Below are 27914 nucleotides of genomic sequence, written 5' to 3' on the forward strand. Positions count from 1 at the left end.
AGCATTCTTTCAGGGGAGGGGTGACCGATGCAGGAACTGGATATCATGTGAAGCTTCTCTTCTGTTTGAAGGAACGCTTGCAGGGGAAGGAAAGGGTTGTGAAAGATAGTATAAAAGGATATTAAGTTCAGCTTGGCTCAATTGGTAGTTTTCTCACCTCTGGATCATCTGAAGTCCTACTCCAGAACTTTCAGCACATAATTCAGGCTGACACTTTAGTGAAGTACCGAGGGAGTGCTGTTTTTCATGTGAGCCATTAAACTAATCTGTTCAGGTGGATATAAAAGATCCCACAGCACTATTCAGAGAAGAGTAGGTGAGTTGTCATGGCCAAAGTTCCTGCCTCCACAAAAAATACCTAAAACAGATTATTTGAACAATCATTAATTTCTGGTTTGTAAGATGTTGCTGTGTACAGGTTGGGTGCTGCATTTGTCTATTTAACAAGACTGTATTTCAAAAGTAATTCATTCTCAGTGAAGTGCAGTGGGATGTCTTGGGGGTGCAAAGGGCACTTTATAAATGCAAGTTCTCACTTTCTTGCCTCATAGACGTGCTTATGAAACAGTGTTCTACATGGTGAAGGCAAGGTGGGTGCGAATTGTAAATCTGCTTATTGGACCACATTGAGGCAAAGTGTGACTGCTTCCTTTTACCTTGGATGTACTGGTGAGGTCATGTAACCTTTATTGCTAAGTTGCAGTGTAGATGTTGTTAAAGCTGATACTGCTGCCAAGATTACCTCCTTCCACTGTGCTTACACTATTACTTTGATTCATTTGCTTCCCCGATCCCAAATATTTAATTCCTCTTTTCCATTATATGGGATAACAACAGATTTATAAAGGTGTTCTTGTGCCTGGAGATTCTGTGCCCTACTGCAGCACCCGTAAGTAATTATTTGCACCACTATTAATATTCTTCTTTCCCAACTTTCAGAACAGCAGTCTTTTTTTAAAGTACCGCAGTGACACAGATTTCTGACCCTTCCCAGAAACCAGCCCTCAATAGCAGGTGTTAATTGCACTGGCAGCTTGCCATTATTATTATAATGAGCTTTATCCTGCAGAGTTCAGCAGGTCAGACTGGCAAGGCAGAGATCCTGTCCTTGATCACATCTGATGGCAATTCTGCCAAATTGGAAAATTAATCTCTTCAACAGTATATCTGTTTCAAATGACACTTAAGAACAAAAATGTTGATTAAATATATTGCATAAAGTTGCAATTATTTTTGAAAAGTTTCCATCAAAAAAACACTTACAAGTATCTCCACATGAATAAAGATGGTAATTTGTTGGTTATGGAAAGTAATTTATTTGTTAGTATGAGTATTCATGATGCCATCTATTATCAGCTCTATGTGTCCCAGCATATCAACCAGGCATTTCCAAATCAGTGCCAATCTATAGGAATAAAGTTTTTTGCTTGTTTTTTTATTATTCATTCAAGGGATGTGGGCTTCACTGGCTAGGCGAGCATTTATTGCCCATCCCTAATTGCCCTAGAGAAGGCGGTGGTGAGCTAGCTTCTTGAAGCGCTGCAGTGCATGTGGTGTAGGTACGCCCACAGTGCTGTTAGGGAGGGAGTTCCAGGATTTTGACCAGCAAAAGTGAAGGAGTAGTGATATATTTGCAAGTCAGGATGGTGAGTGTCTTGGAAGGGAACATCCAGGTGGAGGTGTTCCCATCTATCTGCTGTCCTTATCCTTCTAGATGATAGTGGTTGTGGATTTGGAAGGTACTGTCTAAGGAGCATTGGTGAGTTTCTGCAGTGCATCTTGTAGATGGCACACACTGCTGCCAATGTACAATGGTGGTGGAGGGAGTGAATGTTTGTGAATGGGGTGCCAATTAAGCGGCAGCTTTGTCCTGGATGGTGTCAAGCTTCTTGAGTGTTGTTGGAGCTGCACTCATCCAGGCAAGTGGAGAGTATTCCATCACACTGACTTCTGACTTGTGCCTTGGAGATGGTGGAAAGGCTTTGGGGAGCCAGGAGGTGAGTTACTCACCACAGGATTCCTAGTCTCTAACCAGCACTTATAGCCACAGTATGGCTAGTCCAGTTCAGTTTCTGGTAGATGAGAACCCCCAGGATGTTGATAGTGGGAGATTCAGTGATGGTAATGCCATTGAATGTTAAGGGGCGATGGTTAGATTGTCTCTTGTTGGTGATGGTAATTGCCTGGTACTTGTGTGGTGCAAACATTACTCGCCACTCGTCAGCTCAAGCCTGGATGTTGTCCAGGTCTTGCTGCATTTGGACATGGACTGTTTCAGTATCTGAGGAGTTGCAAATGGTGCTGAACATTGTGTTATCATCAGCGAACATCCCCACTTCTGACCTTATGATAGAAGGAATGTCGTTGATGAAGCAGCTGAAGATGGCCGAGGACACTACCCTGAGGAACTCCTGCAGTGATGTTCTGGAGCTGAGATGACTGACCTCCAACAACCACAGCCATCTTCCTTTGCGCTAGGTATGACTCCAACCAGCAGAGATTCCCATTAATTCCCATTGACTCCAGTTTTGCTAGGGCTCCCTGATGCCACATTCGGTCCAATGCAGCTTTGATGTCAAGGGCAGTCACTCTCACCTCACCTTTAGAGTTCAGCTCTTTTGTCCATGTTTGAACCAATGCTGTATTGTGGTTAGGAGTTGAGTGGCCCTGCCAGAACCCAAACCAAGCATAGTGCGCAGGTACAAAACCAGGAAATGCTGGAAAAGCTCAGCAGGTCTAATAGCATCTGTGGAGAGAAAAACAGAGTTATCATTTTAAGTCCGCAAGACTCTTCTTCAGACTCTTCTTCAGAGACATACTGACTTGAAACGCTATCTCTGTTTTTCTCTCCACAGATGCTGTTAGGCCTGTTGAGTTTTTCCAGCATTTTCTGGTTTTGTTTCAGATTTCCAGCATCCTCAGTATTTTGCTTTTATATCAGTGAGCAGGTTATTGCTAAGCAAGTACCGCTTGATAACACTGTTGATGACCCCTTCCATCACTTTGATGATCGAGAGTAGACTGATGGGCCAGTAACTGGGTGGGTTGGATTTGTCCTGCTTTTTGTATACAAGACATACCCTGGGCAATTTTCCACATTGCCGGGTAGATGCCAGTGTTGTAGCTGTACTGGAACAGCTTGGCTAGGGGTGCGGCAAGTTCTGGAGCACGAGTCTTCAGAACTATTGGGAATATTGTCAGGGCCCATAGCTTTTTCAGTATCCAGTGCCTTCAGCTGTTTCTTGATATCATGTGAAGTGAATCAAATTGGCTGAAGACTGGCATCTGGGATGCTGGGGACCTTTGGAGGAGGCCGAGATGAATCACCTACTCGGAATTTCTGGCTGAAGATTGTAGCAAGTGCTTCAGCCTTATGTTTTGCACTGATGTGCCGGGCACCCCCATCATTGATGATGATGATATTGGTGGAGCCTCCTCCTCCAGTGAGTTGTTTAATCGCCCACCATCATTGATGGCTGGATGTGACAGGACTGCGGAGCTTAGATCTGATTCGTTGGTTGTGGAAATCGCTTAGCTCTGTCTATCACTTGCTGCTTATGCTGTTTGGAATCCAAGTAGTCCTGTGTTGTAGCTTCTCCAGGTTGACAACTCATTTTTAGGGATGCCTGGTGCTCCTGGCATGCCCTCCTGCTCTTCATTGAACCAGGGCTGATCTCCTGGCTTGGTGTTAATGGTAGAGTGGGGTATATGCCAGGCCATGAGGTTACAGATTGTGTTTGAGTACAATTCTGCTGCTGCTGATGGCCCACAGCGCCTCATGGTTGGCCAGTCTTGAGTTGCTAGATCTGTTCAAAATCTAGTACGGTGGTAGTGCCACACAACAAGATGGAGGGTATCCTTACTGATCACCCCATGGTTGGTGAAATGACATTTTCGGCATTTATACTGATTAACAGGCAAGTTAGCTGTCTGTGAATCATTCCGACAGGTCCATGATGTTGAACAGTTTCTGCTGTGGCCATTGTCCATTTTGTGTTTTGCAAATTTAATGAGAGGAAAATCACTACAAGTCACCATTTTGGTTGGCAACCTTTAAATCCAGAGACAAAACATTTCTGCCAAAAACAGTAAAATAATTGTTTAATAAGTTAATACAGAGGGAAAGAATATGGTAAAAAGGTAGACTGGCTCAGTTAACACCAGTTAAAAAGCTAAATTTATTAGGTCCAAAAGCTTTTCAAAGAAATCCTAAATGTATATATAAGGAGTAAAATTACAAAATTATATTATTAGGAGGAAGCTTTGGTCAAAAAATCAGTTCTGTAAAATATAGAAAAGAATCAAACAGTGCACTATTAGATTAGTGGGCATAAATTTGAAAACAGCAGTTCCTCACTAATGGACTTTGGGATGAAAAGGGAGTGCTGGGCAAGACCAGTGTATCAAGCATGTTTTCAAATGTTCTGTGGATCTGGAGTCACATGTTGGTGAGACCCGGTAAGGATGACAGATTTCCTTCCCTAAAGCAGATGGGTTTTTACAGCAATTGACATGGTTTCATGGTCATCATTAGACTTTTGATTCCAGGTCTTTTTTTATTGAATTCAAATTCCACCATCTGCTGTGGTGGGATTCGAACCTAGGTCCCCAGAGCATTACTCTGGGTCTCTGGATTACTAATCCAGTGACAATACCACTGCCTCCCCCACCCCCACCCATCCCCGCCCCAATCACAATTACAAATAATAAATCTACTGAAGTTCTTGGCAAGATTTAACTTTGTAACTTCCTTCTAATTATCCCCTATGTCACTGTATGTGTAGGAGTTTCCTATCATTCACCTAATCTATATCATTCACATTATTTTTGTATCAGTGACATTTTAAATTGGTTCACCTTCAAATTCAGCCTGGATTGAAGGGGTGAAAGTTTCTTCTGTCTAATATGTCCTTTCATGGCCTAGTGCTAAATTTGGTTTGGTAACACTCCTGGGAAGTGCCTTGAGATGTTTTACTGTGTTACAGGCACTATATAAATGAAAGTTGGTGCTGCTGTCTAATGGTTTATGTATACAATCTTCTCTATTAGTTAAGGGAAAGATTTTCAAAGAGGTAGTTTTGAGATTTTGCTCAATTACCTTTGAGGGCTAAGGATAAAATTCAGAGATGTATCTTTATGTATTTGTACCACTGGTTAACCACTGATATATTGAATGAGTTCTATAGAGACTATGGACTGAATTTTCAGGTCTCTCCTGAGACAGGCAGGGTACGAAAATACCGGCACCATCCCATAGGTGTCTTCGCTTTCAGAATTGAGATCACCTGCTATACTACCTCTGCTTTGCACTCCTCCTAGGTTTCTCCCAACTCAGCCCCTGACCACTAAGCTCTTTTTCCACAGTTATCTTCAAATTCATCCCCTCCATGAATATTTTTTTACCTGTTGTTGGGATATTAGTGACACTATCAAGGCCAAATTTACTGCCCATCACTGAGATGGTGATGGTTGGTCTTGTCCTTGAATTGCTGCTGTCTTTGTGCTGATGGTAGGTTCATGATGCTCTTAAGGTGGGAATTCTAGAATGTGGGCCCAGCAATGATGAAGGAGCTGTGATATATGTCCAAGCCAATATGGTATGTGACCTGGAAGGAAACTTGGAGATGATGGTATTCCTGTGACATTGCTACCCTCTTTGAAAATCTTTCCCTTAACTAATAGAGAAGATTGTATACATAAACCATTAGACAGCAGCACCAACTTTCATTTATATAGTGCTTGTAACACAGTAAAACATCTCAAGGCACTTCCCATGAGTGTTATCAAACCAAATTTGGCACTGGGCCATGAAAGGAGATATTAGACAGAAGATATTAGAACAGATGACCAAAAGCTTAGTCAAAAAGATAGATTCTAACGGATGTCTTAAAGGAGGAACAAGACAGGAAGAGAGATGGAGAGGTTTATGCAGGCAATTCCAGAGCTCAGGGCCTAGGCAGCTGAATGCATGGCCAGAAATGGTGGAGCAATTAAAATTGGGGATGCTCAAGGGGCCAGAATTGGAGGACACAGGTATCTTGAGCTGGAGGAGATTACAAAGGGGTGAGGTCGTGGAGGGATTTGAAAACAAGAAGCCCAGATTTTCACCACAAAGGAGAGGCTCCCCATCATGGTGAAAATCACAGAAATGGCCGAAAATTCCAAGTCCTGGCCCCAAACCTGGCATTTCCCACTTTCGTGGGTGTGGGACTGGAGTCAGGCCAGGTTCCGCACATGCATGATTCACGGAGTTAGCTGGCTAGTTAAATCACCAGCTGCCTCCATTGAAGTGGGATTTTGGAAGGCCAGGGACTGTCCAGCTGTCAAGGAAGCGTCCGAGGAAATTAAGTGAGTTGGCATGGAGGGGCAAAGGGTGGTGGGTGGGGTGCATGAGTTGGTATAGGGGTATAAGGGGCCATGGCAGTTGGGTTGGGGGCCTGCATTGGAATAGATGGGGCATAGGGAATGTGTGGGGGCGTGGGTATTGACGGGAGTGATGGGTGAGGGTTGGAGGGATGTTTTTGTTTTAATCCTTTATTTATTTAAACATAGTGCCAGTGCACAGAAGCAGACCTTCCACCCAGCAGCTAGTTCTAGGGTCGCCCGCCCCGACTCCTATTTCGGCGCCCCCGACAGAAAACCTGACCTGTTGGCAAACATTTTTAAAGGTTGGGTTCGCTGAGCCGGGAAATTTCCTGACTCTGCACACCGACCCGGGGATGACAATCTGGGCCAAGGATAAGAATTTTAAAGGCAAGGCATTGCCCGACTAGGGTCAATGTAGATCAACAAGCACAGGGTGATAAGTGAATGTGACTTGGTGTATGTTAGGTTATTGACAGCAGAAAACCATGGCTTTGTCTGTACAAAAATCACCTGCTAGTCCCAACGCCTCCCCCCAGTATAGGCAGACCTGCATTGGCAGCAAAGTATGCTGGTTGTTCTGTTGAAGGGTCGTGAGGACTCGAAACGTCAACTCTTCTCTTCTCAGCCGATGCTGCCAGACCTGCTGAGTTTTTCCAGGTAATTTTGTTTTTGTGCTGCAGGATCTCTATGTTTTAAGTCAATGTGACAATAAATTAATAAAAAGTAGATAAAGAGTCACCACTTTATGGTTTCCTGAGATTCAGGTAAAGGTAGCACCTCCCAGCAATTAACCTGCTCAGTAAGAGAGCAAGATTATAAGGAACACCTTGCTCACTCCTTCTTCAGTTATTCTTCACTTAAATCACACTGCCACACCCTGCCCGCATATAATGGCTACAAGGTACAAAATGATTTTAAAGAATTGTTTTGATATTGTGTTATTTTAATTAAACGTTTGTGAAAATAAATTCTGGCATTCTTATGGATCAGTTATATTGAAGTGCCAGATAGCTCTGTCTGGAGTATAACTTCAATTGGTGTGAAGCAGTTTTAAATGATATTTGTAAATTTGGTAAATGTCACTTTAATCTTTTTCAATGTTAGCAAAGAGTCGGTGATCCAGCTGGCTCTTTTACATTAATATTTAACCAGTTTTCAGATGTTGGAGAGTAATGAGCTCATAGAGCACAGCTTTGCCTGGCCAAAAAGTGACTGAGTAAGTAACATAAATTTGGACTGCCGCATCCACCCTACTCTCAGCAGGTACTACTCTCAAACTTTTACCTGTTGTCGAACAGCCCCTTGGGCAGCCATTGTGTATTTTACCACCAGCAAAATCTCTCTGCCTAATGAAATCATTTTATTTTTGTCTCAGAGCTCCAGACATTTATATATCAACAGGAGACAATCTTTTTCCAGGCTCTGAGATGGGTGAGTTTTTAATCTTAATGTGAAATATCCTGAACATGTTCCATGGTCCTTTTATGAAATTTGAGATCCCACTGGGCAGATTTTTACAATACTTTTTACTACAGCAATACAATACCAAGCGGCAATAGAGTGTGGTGTGTACAGCAAAACGTTTATATATGAATCAGCTTTATGGCACATTACATTGTATTATAACAAGGCATAGTAAAGATATTTTATAAAGACTTATTGTTAGTAAGAAAGCCTGTGTATATGACTGTTATAACGAATAGCTGTATTTCAGACAGGTTCAATATTACAGATTTACGTTGCAAACATTATAGTCGGGATGTGTTGCAAAGAATATATTTACAAGGTCAGTTTTAGAGCAGGGACATTACTGAATGAGAAATTCTTAGTGTTACAGTGAGAGAAGGATTAGCTTGCTATCACAGACTTAACTTACAACATTATTTTATTTACAAAACAAAAACAGAAATACCTGGAAAAACTCAGCAGGTCTGGCAGCATCGGCGGAGAAGAACAAAGTTAAATTATTTTATTTACATTCAGGGACCCTGGAACAACCCCATAAGCAACAGATAATTTGATTACATATATATTAGTTGATTAAAAAATCCTGCCACTGGATAAACATAGTATCTGGAGTGATACTGAGACATATAGCACAAGAAAGTGCTATGTTAGTTAAGCCTAGCTAGAGCAATGGAGAGAATATATTCAACTTGGAGTTCCGAGGTTAGGACAGAGAAAATTTGTCCAGAATTGTCACTCGTGATCACTCTCTAGTTATTATTAAACAAGCGTGTGTGTAGGCAGTTATCAATTGAGAATATATTGGACTTAGTTGTGATATTCTTCACAGTTAAATAGTTTCCATAAACTCACTATCTAGAGTCACACAAAGAAAGAGCATTCGAGTAATGAATGTCGGCGACAGCTGTCCCTCAATTCAAGGATGGCATCTACTCAGGGTCGTGAGTTTTTACCATGGATCTTCCTGTGACTGAACAGGCTGATTCTCAACCCAAAGATCTTTGGGCAAATGGGGCAGGACGAGCCACAAGGTAGTTGGATCCAAAGCACAGGATTGACTTCCTTTTCTTTCCTTCTCTGGCGTCGCTCTGCCTCGTTGTTAAGATGTTGTGATTTAAAGCGTGATGCAGCTTGGTGGGCAAGTTGTTGCCATTTTGAACAATTGGTAATGAGCTCCTCCCAGTCATTATTGTCAATACTGCTGCACTTCAAGGAGAGCTTCAGAGTGTCTTTGAAGCATTTTCTTTGTTCTCCCAGGAACGCTGACCATTTGAGATTTGAGAAAACAGGGCATGTTGGGGAGATGCTTTTAGGGCTATCTGGACACAGTGTCCCTTCCATCAAAGTTGATTTTTTAGGAGTTTTGCCTGAACGCCTGTCCAGCTCGCTTCAAGAACGACACTAGCATTTGTTCGATGGTCCTCCCATTGAAACCGGAGGATGCGGTGGAGGTATTGCTGATGGAATTTCTCTGGCACCCTTAGGTGTCACTGAGGCACAAGTCAGATCTCACTGCAGTACAGGAGTGTGATGACCCACAACTGCTCTGTACACTAGGACTTGTGTTAACCTGTGGAGCTCTTTATTGTCAAACACTCACTGTCACAGTTTGTAGAAGGCTGAGCTGGCTCAGCTGATCCAGTGTTGATCTCCTCATCATTGGTGGATTGAGAAAGATGGCTGCCAAGGTACAAGAAGTACTCAATATATTCCAGAATCTCTCCTTCAACATATATGGAAGGTGGAATATTTTAGCTGACCAGGTGTGGGTTGATACACGAGTTTTGTTTTGGCAACATTGAAGGGCAGGCTTAGTTTCTTGTATGCAGAATTGAAGAGATTGAGAGTGGCTTGCAAATGACACATTGGTCATGTGCAAACTGTAGATCATGTATGTTTATAGTGGTCAGTTTAGTTTTGGCATGGAGGCAACTGAGGTTAAAGACTTATCCAAATAGGCGATATTTAATAATGTCAGCAGAGGGATGTTGATCTTTGAAGAGGTGAATAGGCACTGTCAGGTAGATTGTAAATAGTATGGGGCCTATCACACAGCCTTGCTTGACCCCAGTCCGGATTTTGAAGGCCTCTTTTTCAGATCTCCCATTCAAGACAATTGCAGTCATATCATCAAGCAGCTGCAGGATTTTAAAGAAGTTTCTTGGACATCCAAATCCCTGGAGCACAATCCACAGAACCTCTCAATTTACTGAGTCAATTGCTTTGGTCAGGTTGATGAATGCAATGAAGAGTTCCTAGTGTTGTTCTCGACAGTTTTCTTGGATTTGTTTGGTAACAAAGACCATGTCAGAGGTTCCTTTGGAAGGTCTAAAGCCACACTCTGTCTCCAGGAGGATTTCCTCAGCTACAGGAAATGTGTAATTCAGGAGAATGCGTGTCAGGGCCTTTCCTACTATGGACAAGAGGGAAATGCCTTGAAAGTTTCTCAGCATGATTTATCTCCCTTCTCAAAGATGGTTACAATTGTCACATTCCTGAAGTCAGGGAGGGGGGTGGAATTTTATTTCCTCCCAGATCTTTAGGATGAGTGCATAGAGTCTTGGGGGTGAGTTTTATGCTCTTATATGTGATACCCTGCTTGACGTCAGCTGGAATATCATCAGGGCTGCAGGCTTTGTTGTTTTTCATCTGTTTGATTGCTTGCTGCAGCTCTGATATTGATGGTGGCTCACCTAGGGATTCCACGACAAGATACCGCGGATAGCCTTGGGAGGATCAGCTGCCACTGTGGATTCACGGTTGAGAGTTGAAAATTTTCTTTCCAGTGTTGAAGGACGTCATTGTCATTCTTCAGAAGGGAAACACCATCCTGTGAGCAATGGGGATTTTGTCCATTTGACCTTGATCTATAGATGGCTCTGGTGGTTGCAAAAGAGCTTCACATATGCTTTTGCTTTTATACACCTGCCAGTGTATTTGAGGTTGGGGGCACATAAAATAAAGCAGAGCCAGCCCACTGCTTTCCTGCCCCCCCCCTGACCTGTGCCCCATATTACAGGGGCTGGTAAGGCGTCAGGCAGCCCGGCTGCCTTTAGGCCTACTGCTGCCCTTAAGTGGCCAATTAAGGACCTCATTCTGCCTCCACTGTAATTAATTCATGGAGCGAAAGTGCACAAAAGTGGAAGGAAGGCAGCCAGCCCGACAAGTTTCAAAGGTGGGAAAGAAGGGGGTATCTCCTTTAGGGGATCCCACACCTTCTCAAGATGGAATCCCCCCCACTTTGTGCCTCCCCGACAAACCTCTGAAAACCGACCCCCAACCCCCCCTAAACCCGCTAGGGTCCCTGATCCCTCCCTGACCAAAATCCCTAGACTTATCTTTAAGTCTGGAAAACATCTTCCTTCTTCTCGGGGCTGCCTGTAGTCCCGGCATTGGCCACTACTTGCTTCTAGCGCTGCTGGGACTACAAAAACTGCTGGCCATTCAGCTCCTGAGGGGGGGACTTTCTGTCCCTGAGCGGCGTAGGTCCCACTCTTCAGTAGTTAAGGCTGCTCCCAGCATATTATCGCTGCAGGGCAGCCATATGTAAAATCGGCAAACTGCCAACCGACTTTCCGAACGAGGAATACATCACTTGGTAAAATTCACACTGTGACGTCAGCTGGAATATCATCAGGGCTGCAGGTTTTGTTGTTTTTCATCTGTTTGATTGCTTGTTGCAGGTCTGATATTGATGGCGGCTCACCTAGGGATTCCACGACAAAGTACTGGGGATAGTACTTGGGAGGATCAGCTGCCACTGTGGATTCACGGTTGAGAGTTGAAAACTTTCTTTCCAGTGTTGAAGGACGTCATTGTCATTCTTCAGAAGGGAAAAACCATCCTGTGAGCAATGGGGATTTTGTCCATTTGACCTTGACCTATAGATGGCCCTGGTGGTTGCAAAAGACCTTCACATTTCATAATGGTCAGCATATTGTTGGATCTCTCAGGCTCTCTCTTCCCACCACATGTCCTTTATTTCTGGATTTGTCATTGGACGTCAGCCTTCAGCTGTTGGAATGCTGTCTTTTTGACTTGCAACCTTGGGTTGTTCTGCCAAGGCAGAATGAATGCTGCTTGTTTTTGTTCTAGGAGGTCACATATTTCAGCATCATTTTCATCAAACCAGTCCTGGTGACAATGATGCTCAAACTCCAGTAGTCTGGGCACAGGGCTCCAGTACAGCTGATATTATTTGATTCCACTGTTCTGCAATTGAGTTGGATGTGTGACAATTTTCCAGATTAGTTGAGCTGAACTTGGAATTCCCCTCTTTGGTTTGAGACATTGATCTTCTTCTTTTGAACTTCTGGACCTTGTGACGTCTTGGTGCTACGTGGTGCTCATTACCAATCTAACAAGCCTATGACCTGTCCAGCAGGCATCCTTGCCCAGCATGGATCGAGACATAAAGACATCAAGATCTTTGACCCGGACAATGACATAATGTAGGAGGTGCTAATGCTTTGGTCTAGGATGCCTCCATGTGGTTTTGCATTTGTCCTTCTGGTGGAAGAGGTTATTTGTTATAATGAGGCCATGCTGAGCACACTTTGTCAGCAGGAGGACACCATTTGCATTGGCTTATCCGACCCCGTCTTTTGCCAATGATTCCTCCCCAGACATGAGAGTCAAGGCCAACCTTGGCATTAGAGTTCTCCATAAGGATGATCTTTATTTCTTTTGGGATGGCAGTGACGACTTCATCATGGTCAGAATAGAACTTTTCCTTAACATCATCATTGGAGTCTAGGGTCAGGGCATAAGAGCTGATGATGGTGGCATATTGGTTACACCTGAGCTATAGGTTAAGTGTCATGAGTCTTTCATTTATAGAATTAGGGAGTTCTGGAAGTGCATCCAAGATCCTATTCAAGATGGCAAAACCAACTCAATGGACACAAAGGTTGTTGTCAGCCTTTTTCCAGTAGAAGGTGCATCAACCTACTTGTTCTTTCAGCTGCCCCACCTCAGAATGGTGGGTCTCACAGAGGGCAACGATACAATTTGGAGTCTGATAGCTCACATGATACGATTGCAGTTCTTCTTTCTGAATGGTCACTCTTGAGATTATCCATGAATATTCTAACATTCCAAGTTCCAAACTTTAAAATTTTCTTTCTTTAACTACAAAGATGGTGATCCCACAGGGTGTGGTTCCTCAACTAGGAGAAAGTGGAACAGCCTACTTTTCGGGCATCTTTTCTGGTCCCCTCCCCATCTGGGATGAGCAAAGGGTAACCCGAAGAGGGCTGCTCAGTCATAGATGCTGCTGCCTAGACACCTCTTTCTCAAAACAGATGTCCAACAACATTTGTGATTCTATCGCCTGTGTGATTCTTGACTAGAGACACCCAGGTACATAGCTCTGTCCCTGTTGCAATTCTCCATCGCCACAGGACTTGACAAATCGGCCCTGCTAGAAGCCTGTGCATGACTTTGTTTAACATAGCGACATTGAGGCATTGTCATTATCCACATGATCTTAATGGGTTAGTAGTTAGACTTCAGTGACGTATTGAACCACGATGGCCGGAACCACTTTGCTGCTGCATTCTTCTTACACCATCGCCTGTTCTGCTGTTGAGGACTTTTTGGACTGCAGTTTGTCTGGAATTTCCCACGACCTTGCAGCCATGGGTGACCTTACCAGGAGCAAGAAGCTCCCAACAGCATCTCTCAAGGGATCATCAGAACGCATAAGTCTCTTCGCCATGTCAAGATGATGATTCATGGAGGCTGACAAACATAGGGTGGTGGGCAATATGTAATTACATGCCAGCTTTAGGAGGGGGGAGAAAAGGGGGGAAGGTAAATTTCATAAGGATTTTTGAATTGAGAATAACTGAGTCTTAACTTCAATGTAGTAAAGATGCAGGGAAGAGGAAGAGTTTGCTGGATGACATATTTGCAGCTTAGGAGAAACAAGAGAAGAAAATTCTGCTTCTCATGTTGGCTTCTGGTATTTTGCTCCAGTAGTAGTGGGGTGGATAGGGGCAAGGCTTTGGAGTTCATATTTAAACTGTTTCATAATAAGCAACAGTGGTCAGACCAAAGAGAGGCAGCCATTACATGCAGGTAGGAAATACTTCAGGAGCCCCTCCACTTCCATGCTTCACTTCTGTGATTTTCCACCAGAGGTGAAACAAGATACGGGACAAATCAACCCAAATAAGGGCATGTGTATTTTAGCGATACACAAGTGACAGGAATACATCGCCAAATATGTTTCTCATAACTTGCATCCTGGAAATGCTGGCCACAAGGAGCACTGTCACATTTCTGGCATCAGGGTTGCCAGAAGGATATAGCTGCTAGCCTGGGTCTGCAGCAGGTGGTGCGGGAACCAACAAGAGGGAAAAACATATTTGACCTCATCCTCACCAACCTGCCTGTCGCAGGTGCATGTGTCCATGACAGGATCAATAGGAATGACCACCGCACAGTCCTTGTGGAAACGATGTCCTGCCTTCACATTGAGGATACCTTCCATCGTGTTGTGTGCCACTACCACCATGCTAAATGGGATAGATTTCAAACAGATCTCAAGACTGGACAACCATGAGGCGCTATGGGCCATTAGCAGCAGCAGAACTGTATACAAACACAATCTGTAACCTCATGGCCCGGCATATCTCCCACTCTACCATTACCATCAAGCCAGGGGATCAACCCTAGTTCAATGAAGAGTGCAGGAGGGTATGCCAGGAGCAGCACCAGGCATACCTAAAAATGAGGTGACAACCTGGTGAAGTTATAACACAGGACTACTTATGTGCCAACCTGCTTAAGCAGCAAGTGATAGACAGGGCTAAACAATCCCACAACCAACGGATCAGATCTAGGCCGGGATTTTTTGACCCCGTCGCGGGCGGGACCCGCTGCAGGCGAGGAGGCGCCTTAGCCAGAAGTCCATTGACTTGCCGCAGGACCGGAAGATCGCGGCGGCGGGCGGGTGCAGAAAATTCCGCCGCTAAGCTCTGCAGTCCTGCCACATCCAGTTGTGAATGGTGGTGGACAGTTAAACAACTCACTGGAGGAGGAGGCTCCACAAATATCCCCATCCTCCATGATGAGGGAGCCCAGCACATCGCAAAAGATAAGGCTGAAGCATTCGCAACAATCTTCAGCCACAAGTGCCGAGTGGATGATCCATCTCGACCTCCTCCAGAGGTCCCCAGCACCACAGACGCCAGTCTTCAGCCAATTCAATTCACTCCACATGATATCAAGAAATGGCTGAAGGCACTGGATACTGCAAAGGCTATGGGCCCTAACAATATTCCGGCAATAGTACTGAAATCTTGTGCTCCAGAACTTGCTGCACCCCTAGCCAGGCTGTTTCAGTTACAACGCTGGCATCTACCCTTCTATGTGGAAAATTGCCCAGGTATGTCCTGTACACAAAAAAACAGGTCATATCCAGCCCAGCCAATTACTGTCAGTCTACCCTTGATCATCAGTAAAGTGATGTAAAGGGTCATCAACAGTGCTACCAACTTGCACTTGCTTAGCAATAACCTGCTCACTTATGTTCAGTTTGTGTTCCACCAGGGCCATTCAGCTCCTGACCTCATTACACCCTTGGCTCAAACATAGACAAAAGAGTTGAATTCCAGAGGTGAGATGGCAGTGACTACCCTTGACATCAAGACTGCATTTGACTGAGTGTGGCATCAAGGAGCCCTAGCAAAACTGGAGTCAATGGGAATGGAGGGAAAACTCTCTGCTGGTTGGAGACATACCTAACACAAAGGAAGATGGTTGTGGTTGTTGGAGGTCAGTCATCTCAGCTCCAAGACATCACTGCAGGAGTTCCTCAGGGTAGTGGCTTAGGCCCAATGATCCTCAGCTGCTTCATCAACGACCTTCCTTCCATCATAAGGTCAGAAGTGGGGATGTTTGCTGATGATTGCACAATGTTCAGCGCCATTCTCAAATACTGAAGCAGTCCATATTCAAATGCAGCAAGACCTGGACAATATCCAGGCTTGGGGCTGACAAGTGGCAAGTGACATACGTGCCACACAAGTGCCAGGCAATGACCATTTTCAACTAGAGAGAATCTAACCATCACCCCTTGAGGTTCAATGGCATTACCATCACTGAATCCCCCACTATCAACATCCTGGTAGCTACCGTTGACCAGAAACTGAACTGGACTAGCCATATACATACTCTGGCTGTAAGAGCAGGTCAGAGGCTTGGAATCTTGCTGTGAGTAACTCACCTCCTGACACCCCAAAACCTGTCCACCATCTACAAGGCACAAGTCAGGAATGTGATGGAATACCCTCCACTTGCCTGGATGAGTGCAGCTCCAACAACACTCAAGAAGCTTGACACCATCCAGGACAAAGCAGCCCGCTTGATTGACACCCCATCTACAAACATTCACTCCCTCCACCACTGACACAAAGTAGCAGCAATGTGTACCATCTACAAGATGCATTGCAGAAACTCAACAAGGCCCCTTAGACAGCACCTTCCAAATCCATGACCACTACCACCTAGATGGACAAGGGCAGCACACACATGGGAACATCACCACCTGGAAGTTCCCCTCCAAGCCACACACCATCCTGACTTCACAGAATTGTTATGGTGTAGAAGGAGGCCATTCGACCCATTGTATCAGCACCAGCTCTCTGAGCATTTTAACTTAGTGCCAATTTCCTGCCTTTTCCCAATAACCTTGCACATTGTTTGTCTTTAAATAATCATCCAATGCCATCTTCAATGCCTCAGACTTTGAAATATATCATCATTCCTTCACTGTCACTGGGTCAATATTCTGGAACACCTTCCCTAACAGTAGCGTGGGTGTACCTATACCACATAAACTGCAGCAGTTCAAGAAGGCAGCTCATCCCCACCTTCTCAAGGCAATTAGGGATAAGTAATAAATGCCGGCCCAGCCAGCGATACCCACATCCCGTAAATGAATTTTTAAAATTATGGAGTCGCAACAACCGACCGCTGGGTATGCAATAATGTGGATGGGTGGGAGTGTTTGAATGAAAACATTAGTTGGGGGCCATATTACTCTGCCGCAGGTTTCCACTGCCCTGCTTATCTCATTCAGCTGATAAGCTGGCACATCAAAAGAAGGTGGTTAGTCCACCTAAAATATGCAAAGTGACGTATCAGGAGCAGAGGCTAGTGATAGACTCAAACATGATACAACCATTCGCTTTATGTCAAAGGAAAAATCCTGACCAAAGTCTCGAGTCTTTTATCTAAGTTATATAAACAGAGGCGGGGCCTAGTTCAGCTGGTTCTCTGTCTTGTTTAACATTAGTCAGGATAATAGATAATGGTATAGTTATCTGAATGCATCTTGGTTACGTGCTCATTAAAATGTGGCATTCAAATTTAAACATTGATCTGTGCTATATACGATACTGTACAATGTGTAGGTAGATAAAATACTAAAGGTCCATTCCATGCACCTAAAAGAAAGGAGCTTTGTTTTTGCTTGGTTTGATAGTTGCAGATTCCTGCATTAAATATTTAAAATGATTGAAAGTCCATCTTACAGCTGCCTGCTATGAAATGACCTGAACCATGCATATAATTAGATGCACCTAACTGTATAAAATCACCTTATATATTCATTAAGATGTCCTAGTGAGTCTTGCACAATGTACAATCACGTTTCACCTCACCGTGTAGAATGGATATAATAGGAGTGCTGTAAAACCCAATATATATATCAATTACCTTGACCTAGTGTGCAAATTTGCAAATGCCAGTGATGCACTCTAAATCTGGCTTCAAATGAAGTGCAGGCAGTCGGGGTACAAGACTCAGTCTTTGGCAGAAGAATTCCAAAGTAAGATGAGTTTGGGAAGCCTTATCCCAGTTACTGTTAAATAATCACAGGAAGCAGAAATTAATTGGCAATAAACTGCCAATCTCCTCTGTGAGGAAACGAAGATGGCCAGCATGGAAAACACAAAAGACACATTAGGTTACATTCCTTTTTCCACCAATTTTAGCAAAAAAAAGCAAAAGTAAAAACATTATAGTTGCATTTACTTTTGCCGTATTATCTAGCTTTTTCCATTTTCACTAAAATTAGTAAAAACAAAAGTTTTCATTGTAACAGAGCCTTAATTCTACACCTAATCTGTGTTGTAATTGACCTGGGGGTGTCTGATACTCTGCAGCTAGACTGTAGGGTTGTCCCTTCCTCACTTTTACAAACAGTTCAGGCAGATTTGGCAGATTATTCAACTATGGAAAGCATCAGAAACAAATTTAGGGCGGGATTTTCCAGCCCTGCCCACCACCGGAATTGTCTGGTCCCACTGAAAGTCAATGGACTTTTGGCTGGGCTGCCAAACCCCCTGCAGTGGGTGCCACCACAACAGGGCTGGTTAATCCCATGCTTAGTCTTGACTTCATCCAGTGGCCACTCCACTAGGAACCCAGGGCAACAAGGTAAACTGAGGTCAGTTAACTTGGCATAAACAATGAATCAAAATGAGGTCCTTTTAGTTAATGTAGCTCATTGCAACACTGCATAGTGGATAACTCTTCTTCAGTCCCGGTTTGTCCAAAATATGAGAAAAAAAAAACAATATTATACTGCTGCACCTTTCTAAAAATTAGTTGTGGTCTGTTCATTGATTTTGTCACCATTTCGTTCCATTTCTTGAATGCAGGTTCCACTGCATATGAGATCGCCATGTTGTCAGTGAGCGGGGTGATCCTTCTGTTAACTGGTATTGCTGTGCTGGTCACAGTTCTTAGAAAGTAAGTTTGAATAATTACTATTTAGAGGCATTTGTCATGGCCGTGCTATAATAATGATGAACAGGCAGACCTGAGTTATATGTCCAACTTTAACTCTGTGCGGTTGGATTGGTTTGGAATGAGTTAAAATTGTGCACATATTGCCAGCTCTCTATCACTGGGCTTCTCTCAGGCAAAGGCATTTTTTCCTCCCCTATCATTGAACAGTTTAAAAGTGAAGTTTGAGAAACTTCTGGGGAGTCGCACTACTTGAAAACATTTGAAACGCATTATAAAGTTAACATTGGACTTAAGTTTGCAGTTATACTGTGGGTAATATGAAACCAAAATGTGTGAGACCATCTCCTTCAGAGACCCCATACCACTTTCTAGAACTTAATCCAAATGACTTCAAGCTTCAATCATATTATTCAGTGTGTGCTATTGCAAAGCTCAACGCAATCTGCATCAATTGAAAACCATCTAACAAAATGGGTCTTCATTCACTTTTAGAATCTGTGCAATTTATTTGCAGCTCCAGGAACTCTTTGATCTGTGTGTTTATTCAATCAGAAGAAGGCTTTCCCTTCTTCTCAGACCTGAGCATCACCTCTAGTTCCTGAACTGCTCAGACCCTACTTCATTTGGAAGATCCAGGCCCAAGAGTTGAAATTAACTGACTATAATCAATAAAGCAGGTTGCAATGTCAAATAGCTAGTTGGCATGTGCCTGTTTAGCTCTGGAGGTAGAGAGTATTTGTACAAAGGTTAACCTTATGACTGTAGTATAAAAGGCTCATGCTACATATGTAAATAGGCAGCCTATATCATCAGTGATTAAGATCACGTTACAACAAAGTATGCTGAGAGATAGTTCTATGTGAAGCCTCGTGCGAAGTCTACAGCTACAACACCAGCATCTACCCGGCAATGTGAAAATTGATTACGTGTGTCCTGCATACAAAAAGCAGAGCAAATGCAATCCGGCCAATTACTGCCCCATCAGTCCATTCTCGAACATCAGCAAAGTGATGGAAGGGGTCATTAACAGTGCTATCAAACGGCATGTACTCAGCAATAACCTGTTCACTGACACTCAGTTTAGGTTTCGCCAGGGCCACTCAGCTCCTGACCTCAGCCTTGGTTCAAACATGGACAAAAGAGCTGAACTCCAGGGTGAGATGAGAGTCACTGCCCTTAACATTCAAGGGCATTACCATCGCTGGATCCCCCACTATCAACATCCTGGGGGGTTACTATTGACTAGAAACTGAACTGGACAAGCCATATAAATACTGTGGCTATAAGAGCAGGTTAGAGGTTGGGAATTCTGTGGTGAGCAACTCGCCTCCTGACTCCCCAAAGCCTGTCCACCATTTACAAGGAATGAGTCAGGAGTGTGATGGAATACTCTCCACTTGCCTGGATGAGTGCAGCTCCAACAACACTCAAGAAGCTCGACACCATCCAAGACAAAGCAGTCCGCTTGATTGGCACCCCATCCACCACCTTCAACATTCACTCCCTCCATCACCAATGCACATTGGCAGCAGTGTGTGCCATCTACAAGATGCACTGCAGAAACTCACCAAGGCTCCTTGGACAGCACCTTCCAAAGTCACGACCTCTACCAAGTAGAAGAAGGACAAGGGCAGCAAATGCTTGGGAACACCACCACCTGCAAGTTCCCCTCCAAGCCTCATTCAATCCTGACTTGGAACTATGTCATTGTTCCTTTACTGTCACTGGGTCAAGATCCTGAAACTTCCTTCCTAACTGTGGGTGTATCTACGACATATGGACAGTAGTGATTCAAGAAGGTGGCTCACCACTATCTTCTCAAGGGCAATTAGGGTTGGACAACAAATGCTGGTCTTTCCAGCAATGCCCACATACCATGAACAAGTTTTTTAAAATGGTTCTCCATGCTTTCTTCAGATGTCTCCTGGTTAGGCCCCCTCTGAAGGTCATGCTTGAGGTACCATGTCAGCTTGGCTCCGCTTTGTTATCTCTAATACTGTTACCAATCTCCAAAGCTGGGAGAAGGGGGCTCATTTATTGTCCCTTAATGAAGCACAGTCTGTTTATCTTACATGGTACAAACATCTCCACAGTTTAATTCATTTCACAGAACTTGTTCATTCTAGCAAGGCTTTGTCTTGGCCACATTAACCTGCTTTATGTCTTCAAGCCCACAGTACAGTTTTTTAGATATCTTCAGTCTGGGTTTTCCATTCGCCTTGATGTTCCATGTTACCACCAGGAGAGACACTGCACACACAGGGCTCCACCACAACCGGTCTCATTAATTAATATAAAATAAATAAAGAAACAGTTACATAGTTAAAAAGTGATTGTACTTTTAAGAAGTTAAATAACATGTTGGCTTAGGGCAATTTAGACAAGTTGTTTACAAAATGGGGTTTTCTGGAGACCATCACTACAAATAATGGGCCACAGTTTGTTTCCAGAGTTCCTAGCAAGCTACGGAACTCATCATCATCTGACATCATGATGCAACCCGTGGTGCTGTTGAACAGAGTGATAAAGGACGGTCTGAGAGCTAGCATGGTGGAGGGAAAAATGTTTGAACAATCCATTCATATCATACTTCACACATATTGATCCATCCCACATTCTGACCAGAAAGATACCGGCCAAACTTGTGACTGATTGTAACTTTTGCATTCCACTGACCGTTCTTAAACCATCACTGCTGTCCAGCAAGAATGTCAGAGCAAAAGCAGAGGAAATCACAAAGCAACAAGTTAAAGCAAAAGATAAAGCTTCAACAAGTGAACACGTGGAAGGAAACCACAATTTGAAGTTGGAGATTGGGTTTCACATCAAATGGTTAAATTGTTTTATTTTTATTCATTCATGGGATGTGGGCTGCGCTGGCTAGGCCAGCATTTATTGCCCATCCCTAGTTCATTGCCTAGATGTCAGTTATTGAAGGTGCCTCAATCCTCAAAGAAGTGCATGTTCCTCTTTCATGCTAATCATTTATTTCTCTGCTTTAGCAAAGTTTAGCTCTATAAAAACCCAGTTAGAACCAAAACTAGAGTAGTCCTCCCCATAGCTGGGTGCTCCATTAAGTATTTTAATTAGTTTTTAAATGGCCTTAATAGGCCTTTGACCGGAGTTGGCTGCACACCCGCCAAACTGAAACTTGGAATGAAGCGCGGTGATGTCAGGACACACGCCTGACGTCACCGCGTGTCATTTTACTTGTGGGCGTGCGGGGTCCACCCCCGCACGCTGACCTGAAGAATCTGGCCTTGTTATTTATCATCTACATTGTTATGAGGGGATGTACTTTTTGAAGATACAATTTCTAATTTTTCTTTTTCTGGCTGGATTTTAAAACACTGGAACCCCCATGCAGACAATGGGAAAACTGCCCAGACTGCTGCAATACACACAATTTCACATTCCACCAATTGGGATGAAAACAGACACTTAGCCCCCTGGGAAGTGTGAAAGACCCCAGCCCTGCTGATTCACACCACCCTGAGACTATTCAAAGTTTCTGAGATGAAAACATTAAAATGCAATTACCTGTTCTGAAACAATAACTGCAGCAGACATGAACTAATAGAATTTCTCTGGAATATACAAGCGAGGTACTTCAAGGGCCTTACCAAGCAGGAGAGGAGAGAATGAAGACAATGCTGTACTGAACAGAAGCTGATTGAAGCTGTGTGCTCTCTGTCTCTCTTTCACTCTCTTTCTCTTGGAAGTGCTGTGCTCAGTTTGCAAAGTAACCATCTTGAGAAGAAAAGCCAACAGAGAACTGAGATCTTTTTGGAAAAAACATGGAAATTTGCACCATACAACAACACCCAGGAGGGCAGCTGAACTAAACAGTCGCAACATGGAAGCAACAATTCGAGACCAGCCAAGGAACAGCTAACCGTACACTCCTTTGTTTTATCTTTCATGAACTGTAAAAAATCCTATAAGGCTATCCTCTTGCTCTGCTATCAGTTCTTGTGGGTGTGGGTCCAGACGAATGTGTGTGACCATATGAATGGTGGTTGTGTTTTGCCTAGTCTGTTAGCTCAGGAAATAGTTTAAATAAACTTATCTTGATCTTTATTTAACCTAAGGAAACCAGTCAGAATAATGCTTTGCAAACTCAAAGTGTAAATAGCGGGACCTTTACACAATCAGTGAAGCACATCCTCTCTAAATTCTCATACAGACCCTGTTACATTCAAACCAGGAGTGGGAAGATAGGGGAGCCATTTCACCCCTCCTCATGTGGGCACAACAACATAAATGACCTAAATATAGAAACCAATTGCGAGCTTATGAAATTTACTAACAATACTAAAACAGAGAGTGCAGTCATGACACAAAAAAAGATATCTTCTAGGCAATTGGACAGACAAATGTCAAATTAAATATTACACAATGGAAGTAAGAATGAACAACATAGATTTACAATGAAGGAATAGAATTGGTACAGCAGGTATTTGAAAGAGACCTGGAAGTAATGACTGTCATGTGAAAAAGTAGTTGAAGAAGCAAACAGGAGATTGGGGTATACAATTAGAAAGTGGACTATGTCTACAGTGGAAGTTATGCAGGGACCTTATAATAAATACACTGATCTAACCGGACTTGGGCTATAGTATGCCATTGTGGTCATCACATTTCAAAAAATACATTCTTGCATAGAAGAGCAAAAAGATTAATCTCACGTATAAAAAGTATGAAATATCAGGACAGAATCTATAGTCCAACAAAACAGATAAAAGATAACTTCATTGAGGCATACAAAATCTAACTGGTGCAGATAAGATCAAAGATAACTAATCTAAATAGCAGGCAAGCCAACAGAAGGCATCAATTTAAATCAGTGAGAAGTAAATTTTCAAAGACCTTCTTCACTCCCTCACTCAAAGGCTGATAAACCTTTGGAATAATCTACCAGGTAAAGTGTAGGTACCATGGGGGAAGTTCAAGATACAGTTAGATACAAGATTAGGTGAGTTAAAATTTATAGGGCAGAAATTTTCACTCGGTGGGCGGGTGCACACCCAGCTGCTCAAGCGGGAAATGACACGCGTTGATATCGGCCGAGCGTGCTGGCTTCAGTGCATAGTTGCGCAATAGTTCGGTCGGTGGGCACGCACCAGAGCCCGCCGACAATTAAAAGGCCATTAAATAATCAATTAAGCTAAATTTTTTGCTGCCTGTCCAACCTAACGGTTGGCGGATAGGCGAAATGGTCAAGCGGCCTTGGCATTCTTTTGGAAACCTCATCCACGGGTGGGATGAGATTTCCAAAAGCAAATAAAAATAAAATAAAAACTTTACAATTGAATTAATAACATGTCCCTGCTCGTGTGACAGAGACTCTGTCACATGAGGGGACATGTTTTATAACATTTTTATTTTCTTTTATTTTTTTTTAATATCTCTTCATCTCCCTGAGGTAGCTCTGTGCCTCAGGGAGATTATGAAGTGTTCACTCGCGTGTTTGCGTGAAGGTCACGCTCGGCCTGCTCGCCCTCCTCCCCCTGCCTGCACAGGCAGCGCTCAGTGCTCCCGCTCACGTTTCATGCTGGGCGGGCCTTAATTGGCCCGCCAGCGTGAAATTGCGGTGCCCTGCCGATCGCAGGTGGCCTTGCCAAGCCCACCTGCTAAGGGCAAAATTCTGCCCATAGGGTGAGCTTGATAGTCAGAATGACCTTTCTTGTTGTTGACCATCTAATTGCATCACACATCCTCCCATTGTTTAAAGCAGTCTTTTCTAGATCCTCAAAGCTGTGGAATTCTTTGCCTCCTTCAGTTCTCCCTTACTCCTAGGATTTGCAGGCTTTTAAACCATTGCATAATCATATTTACTGTATACCTCCTCTTCATTCCTACTATCCTGTACTATACACCTCAATCCTTCTCCGGCATTTTTAATTAATTAAAAATAGATTGGATTGTGGTTAAGATTGGACAAATAATATATGATCGATGGAAGGAACAGGTTTGATGTGATAACAAGTCCTGGTGGTGAAATCCCATTATAACTATTTCTCTCATACCTGAGTGTTACCTCTGCCACTACTCCCATGTTTTCTGTACTTGCTTATCTCCTTAGTATTGATGCTGTTATATTTCATTACAGATACTGGAAGCAGCACAGATCATTAGAAGAACTCTGTACAGGAGCAGTAGTGATGGTAACCGACAGCCATAAGAGAAACTGCTGCAATGAAATTTCACCACCAGACCTGTCTAGTCAACCACACATCCCCTCCACTTGTGAGGTCATGGACAAAACATTTAGAGAGAAGCGTGAGCACAGTGACACTTCGCTGAGTCGCCCTGTTGAATGATTCATCGTTGACATCCACATTACTATTCGATGTACACGATGATATGACTTGCATACATTGTAAACTTAACTTCAGCTCTTTTGGGCACAGGCTGTTCTTTCCCCCCTCCACAAAGAGCGGTTAGTGCTAAAGCTGTTAATGCTGTGCTGATTTGCATCTGAGAAATACAGGGCAATGCAAGAAGCTAGTTAAGAAGAACTTAGGGTTGCAGAGATAAGAACAGGTACAGATAACTGAAATGTTCAGCAGAGCATGTTGGTTTCCATACTTCTGAGACCATGGAAATTGCATTTCAAGGAAGGTCACTTTTCCATAATATATAATGTAAAATGTAAAGTTAGACAGGTATTCTGGAGTTTCTTACTTTCGGGCTGGGAGAAGTTTTGCAAAACTCTGTTTAGGACATTGACGGGATAGGTTTAGGTGGAGGGAGACAGGGTGCAGTTGTGGCTTAGCACATTCCCTTTTTACCACTGGATCTGAATTACAGTCCAATGCAGACTGATGGGTGAAGACTTCCTCTACCTCTGCTGACTGTAAAGGTCATGCATGAATTGATTCTCAGTTCCTAATCAATTTAGGCCCACAGTAAAACATTACCTTTAATTTCACCCAAATGAGCACAGAAATAATGCCATTTAGAGAAGTCATCTTACTCATGCATTTAAATATTAAATGAACATAAGACCATAAGAACATAAGAAATAGGAGCAGGAGTAGGCCATTCGGCCCCTCAAGCCTGCCCCACCATTCAATAAAGTCATGGCTGATCTGCCCCAGGCCTCAACTCCTCTTTCATGCCAGCTCCTCATAGCCCTCAACTCCCCGATATTTCAAAAATCTATCTACATCCTCTTTAAATACTTCCAGTGATCTAGCCTCCACAACTCTCTGGGGTAGAGAATTCCAGACATTCACTACCCTCTGAGAGAAGAACTTCCTTTGCATCTCAATTTTAAATGAGTGTCCCTTATTCTGTAACTATATTCCCTAGTTCTAGAATCCCCCACAAGTGGAAACATCTTCTCAACATCTACCCTGTCAAGCCCCCTCAGAATCTTGTACGTTTCAATAAGATCACCCTTCATTCTTCTAAACTTTAATGAATAAAGGCCTAAACTGTCTAGCCATTCTTGATAAGTCAACCCCTTCATCCCAGGAATCAGCCTAGTGAATCTCTTTCGAAATGCCTCTAATGCCAGTATATCCTTTCCTAAATACGGCAACCAAAACTACACAGTACTCCAGGTGCAGCCTCACCAACACCCTGTACAGTTGTAACAAGACTTCCCTATTTTTAAACTCCAACCCCCTAGCAATACAGACCAAAATTCTATTTGCCTTCTTAATTACTAGCTTGCACCTGCATGCTAACTTTTTGGGGAGAATTTTCTCCCCGTCGGGCGGGTCGGTCGGGAGTGGGCGCGGAGCCGATCGCTGCCCGTGATCGGCTGCGTGCCGCCATTTTACGTAGGCAGGCCAATTAAGGCCCACCCAGTGAGACACGCACCCGGAAGCGCTCAGTACTACCTGTGCGGGCGGGGGGGGTGGAGAGCGAGTCAGGGCCTGCGCTCTTTTGCACATGCATGCGAAAGAGCGCAGAAATCTCCCTGAGGCAGCTCTGTGCCTCAGGGAGATTAAGTTAAATGCAAAAGATGTTAAAAATAAAACATTAAAATTATTCAGACATGTCCCCTCATCATGACAGTGTCACATGAGCTGGGACATGTTTATGAATTTTAATAAAAAATTTTATTTAAGTTATAAATCCTTCATGAAACATCATCCCGCCCGTGGATGAGGTTTCATGAGAAATGCAAAGGTCGCCTGGGCTCTTCGCCTGCCCGCCAACCTTAAGGCATGTGGTCAGTTCCATTTTAAGAGAATTTGTCTAAGCCAATCAGGGTGACACAAGTGTAGAAAACAGGGAAATTATTTAAAGCTTTTCTTCCAAAGCTAAGGTTGCTTTTGCACAGCACCTCTCACAGAAGAAACTAGAACTCCCTTTGATGATGCCATTCCTTGCACAAGAGCAGGAACATGCACTCTGCAAACGGAAGGCTTGTTCCTCAGCAGTATCATGTATATGAAGTAAGTCAAGCCTTAACGATTGCTTATTTATTTATGAAGTGGAACTGTCTCAATGAGCTTCCATGTCATTTTAATATTTTCTAACTAGTTAACGAAGGCATGGTTAACAAATTCCTTCCTTTATTAGAGGTCCTCAGCATAATAGGTACAATCTGAGAATTTAGGTTTATTTTTATTATTTCCTACAAAAAAAGAGCACTTATCCATCAATTGGTGTTGCTTACTTTTATAGCTGTTAGTCATGCCCCTTTGCTAAGTCCCACCCACAGCCCAGCTCAGAACTTCGCAAACAATACTATAATTGCAGCTTTGTTTTTCTCGTCTCCTCTACGGACCAGAATTTGTGAAACTTCCTTGCTTTTTATAGTGTTGTTGCCTTTACACAATTAATAAATATGTGAAGTAGTGTGATGTGTGTTGCTTGTGCTTTAATTATATAGATACTATGGGTTGAATTTTCTTTAATGAAGCAGGATGCTCAAGTTGGTAAATTTCCTGACTTGGTAGACCTGGCTCCATATAAATGGCCTTCGCATGCACTATTTTCACTTCGGAGAAGCAAGTCGCATGTGGCCATAGAGATGGGCAAGTGCCAAGGTGGGTTGGTTAAAAGGCCCGCCTCATTTTTCTGGAACTTTGTCCCAATTGTATTAAAGGTTGTTAGGCCTTCTAGCCTTCATCACTCACATGCCCTCCCCACATCATCCATTCCCTTTGCCTCCTTCATGCCTCATTCATGCTCTCCATGCTGCCTCCATGCTCCCTCTATGCCCACTCACCCAGTATGCCCTATTTACAGAACCAATGAGCCATATGGTAACAGTGACAATTCTTGAAATGCTCATGAAGAAACACCCATTGAAAAATCTCCTTTGACAAAAACTGCTGCTATTATTACAACCT

The 27914-nt window shown here is 43.4% G+C and overlaps 1 protein-coding gene across 1 annotated transcript; it reads left to right on the forward strand.

Annotated features, from left to right (window-relative positions):
• The first annotated feature begins 119 nt into the window (after positions 1–119).
• On the forward strand, positions 120–26337 carry LOC144691541 (uncharacterized). Its single transcript, XM_078559760.1, has 4 exons — positions 120–316; positions 7742–7797; positions 18507–18597; positions 24710–26337. The coding sequence occupies exons 2-4, from the start codon at positions 7794–7796 to the stop codon at positions 24918–24920; spliced, it is 306 nt and encodes a 101-aa protein (XP_078415886.1). The 5' UTR covers positions 120–316; positions 7742–7793; the 3' UTR covers positions 24921–26337.
• Positions 26338–27914: the final 1577 nt, after the last annotated feature.

This window comes from Cetorhinus maximus, chromosome 1 (genome assembly GCF_964194155.1).
Source record: "Cetorhinus maximus chromosome 1, sCetMax3.hap1.1, whole genome shotgun sequence".
NCBI classification, from domain to species: Eukaryota; Metazoa; Chordata; class Chondrichthyes; order Lamniformes; family Cetorhinidae; genus Cetorhinus; species Cetorhinus maximus.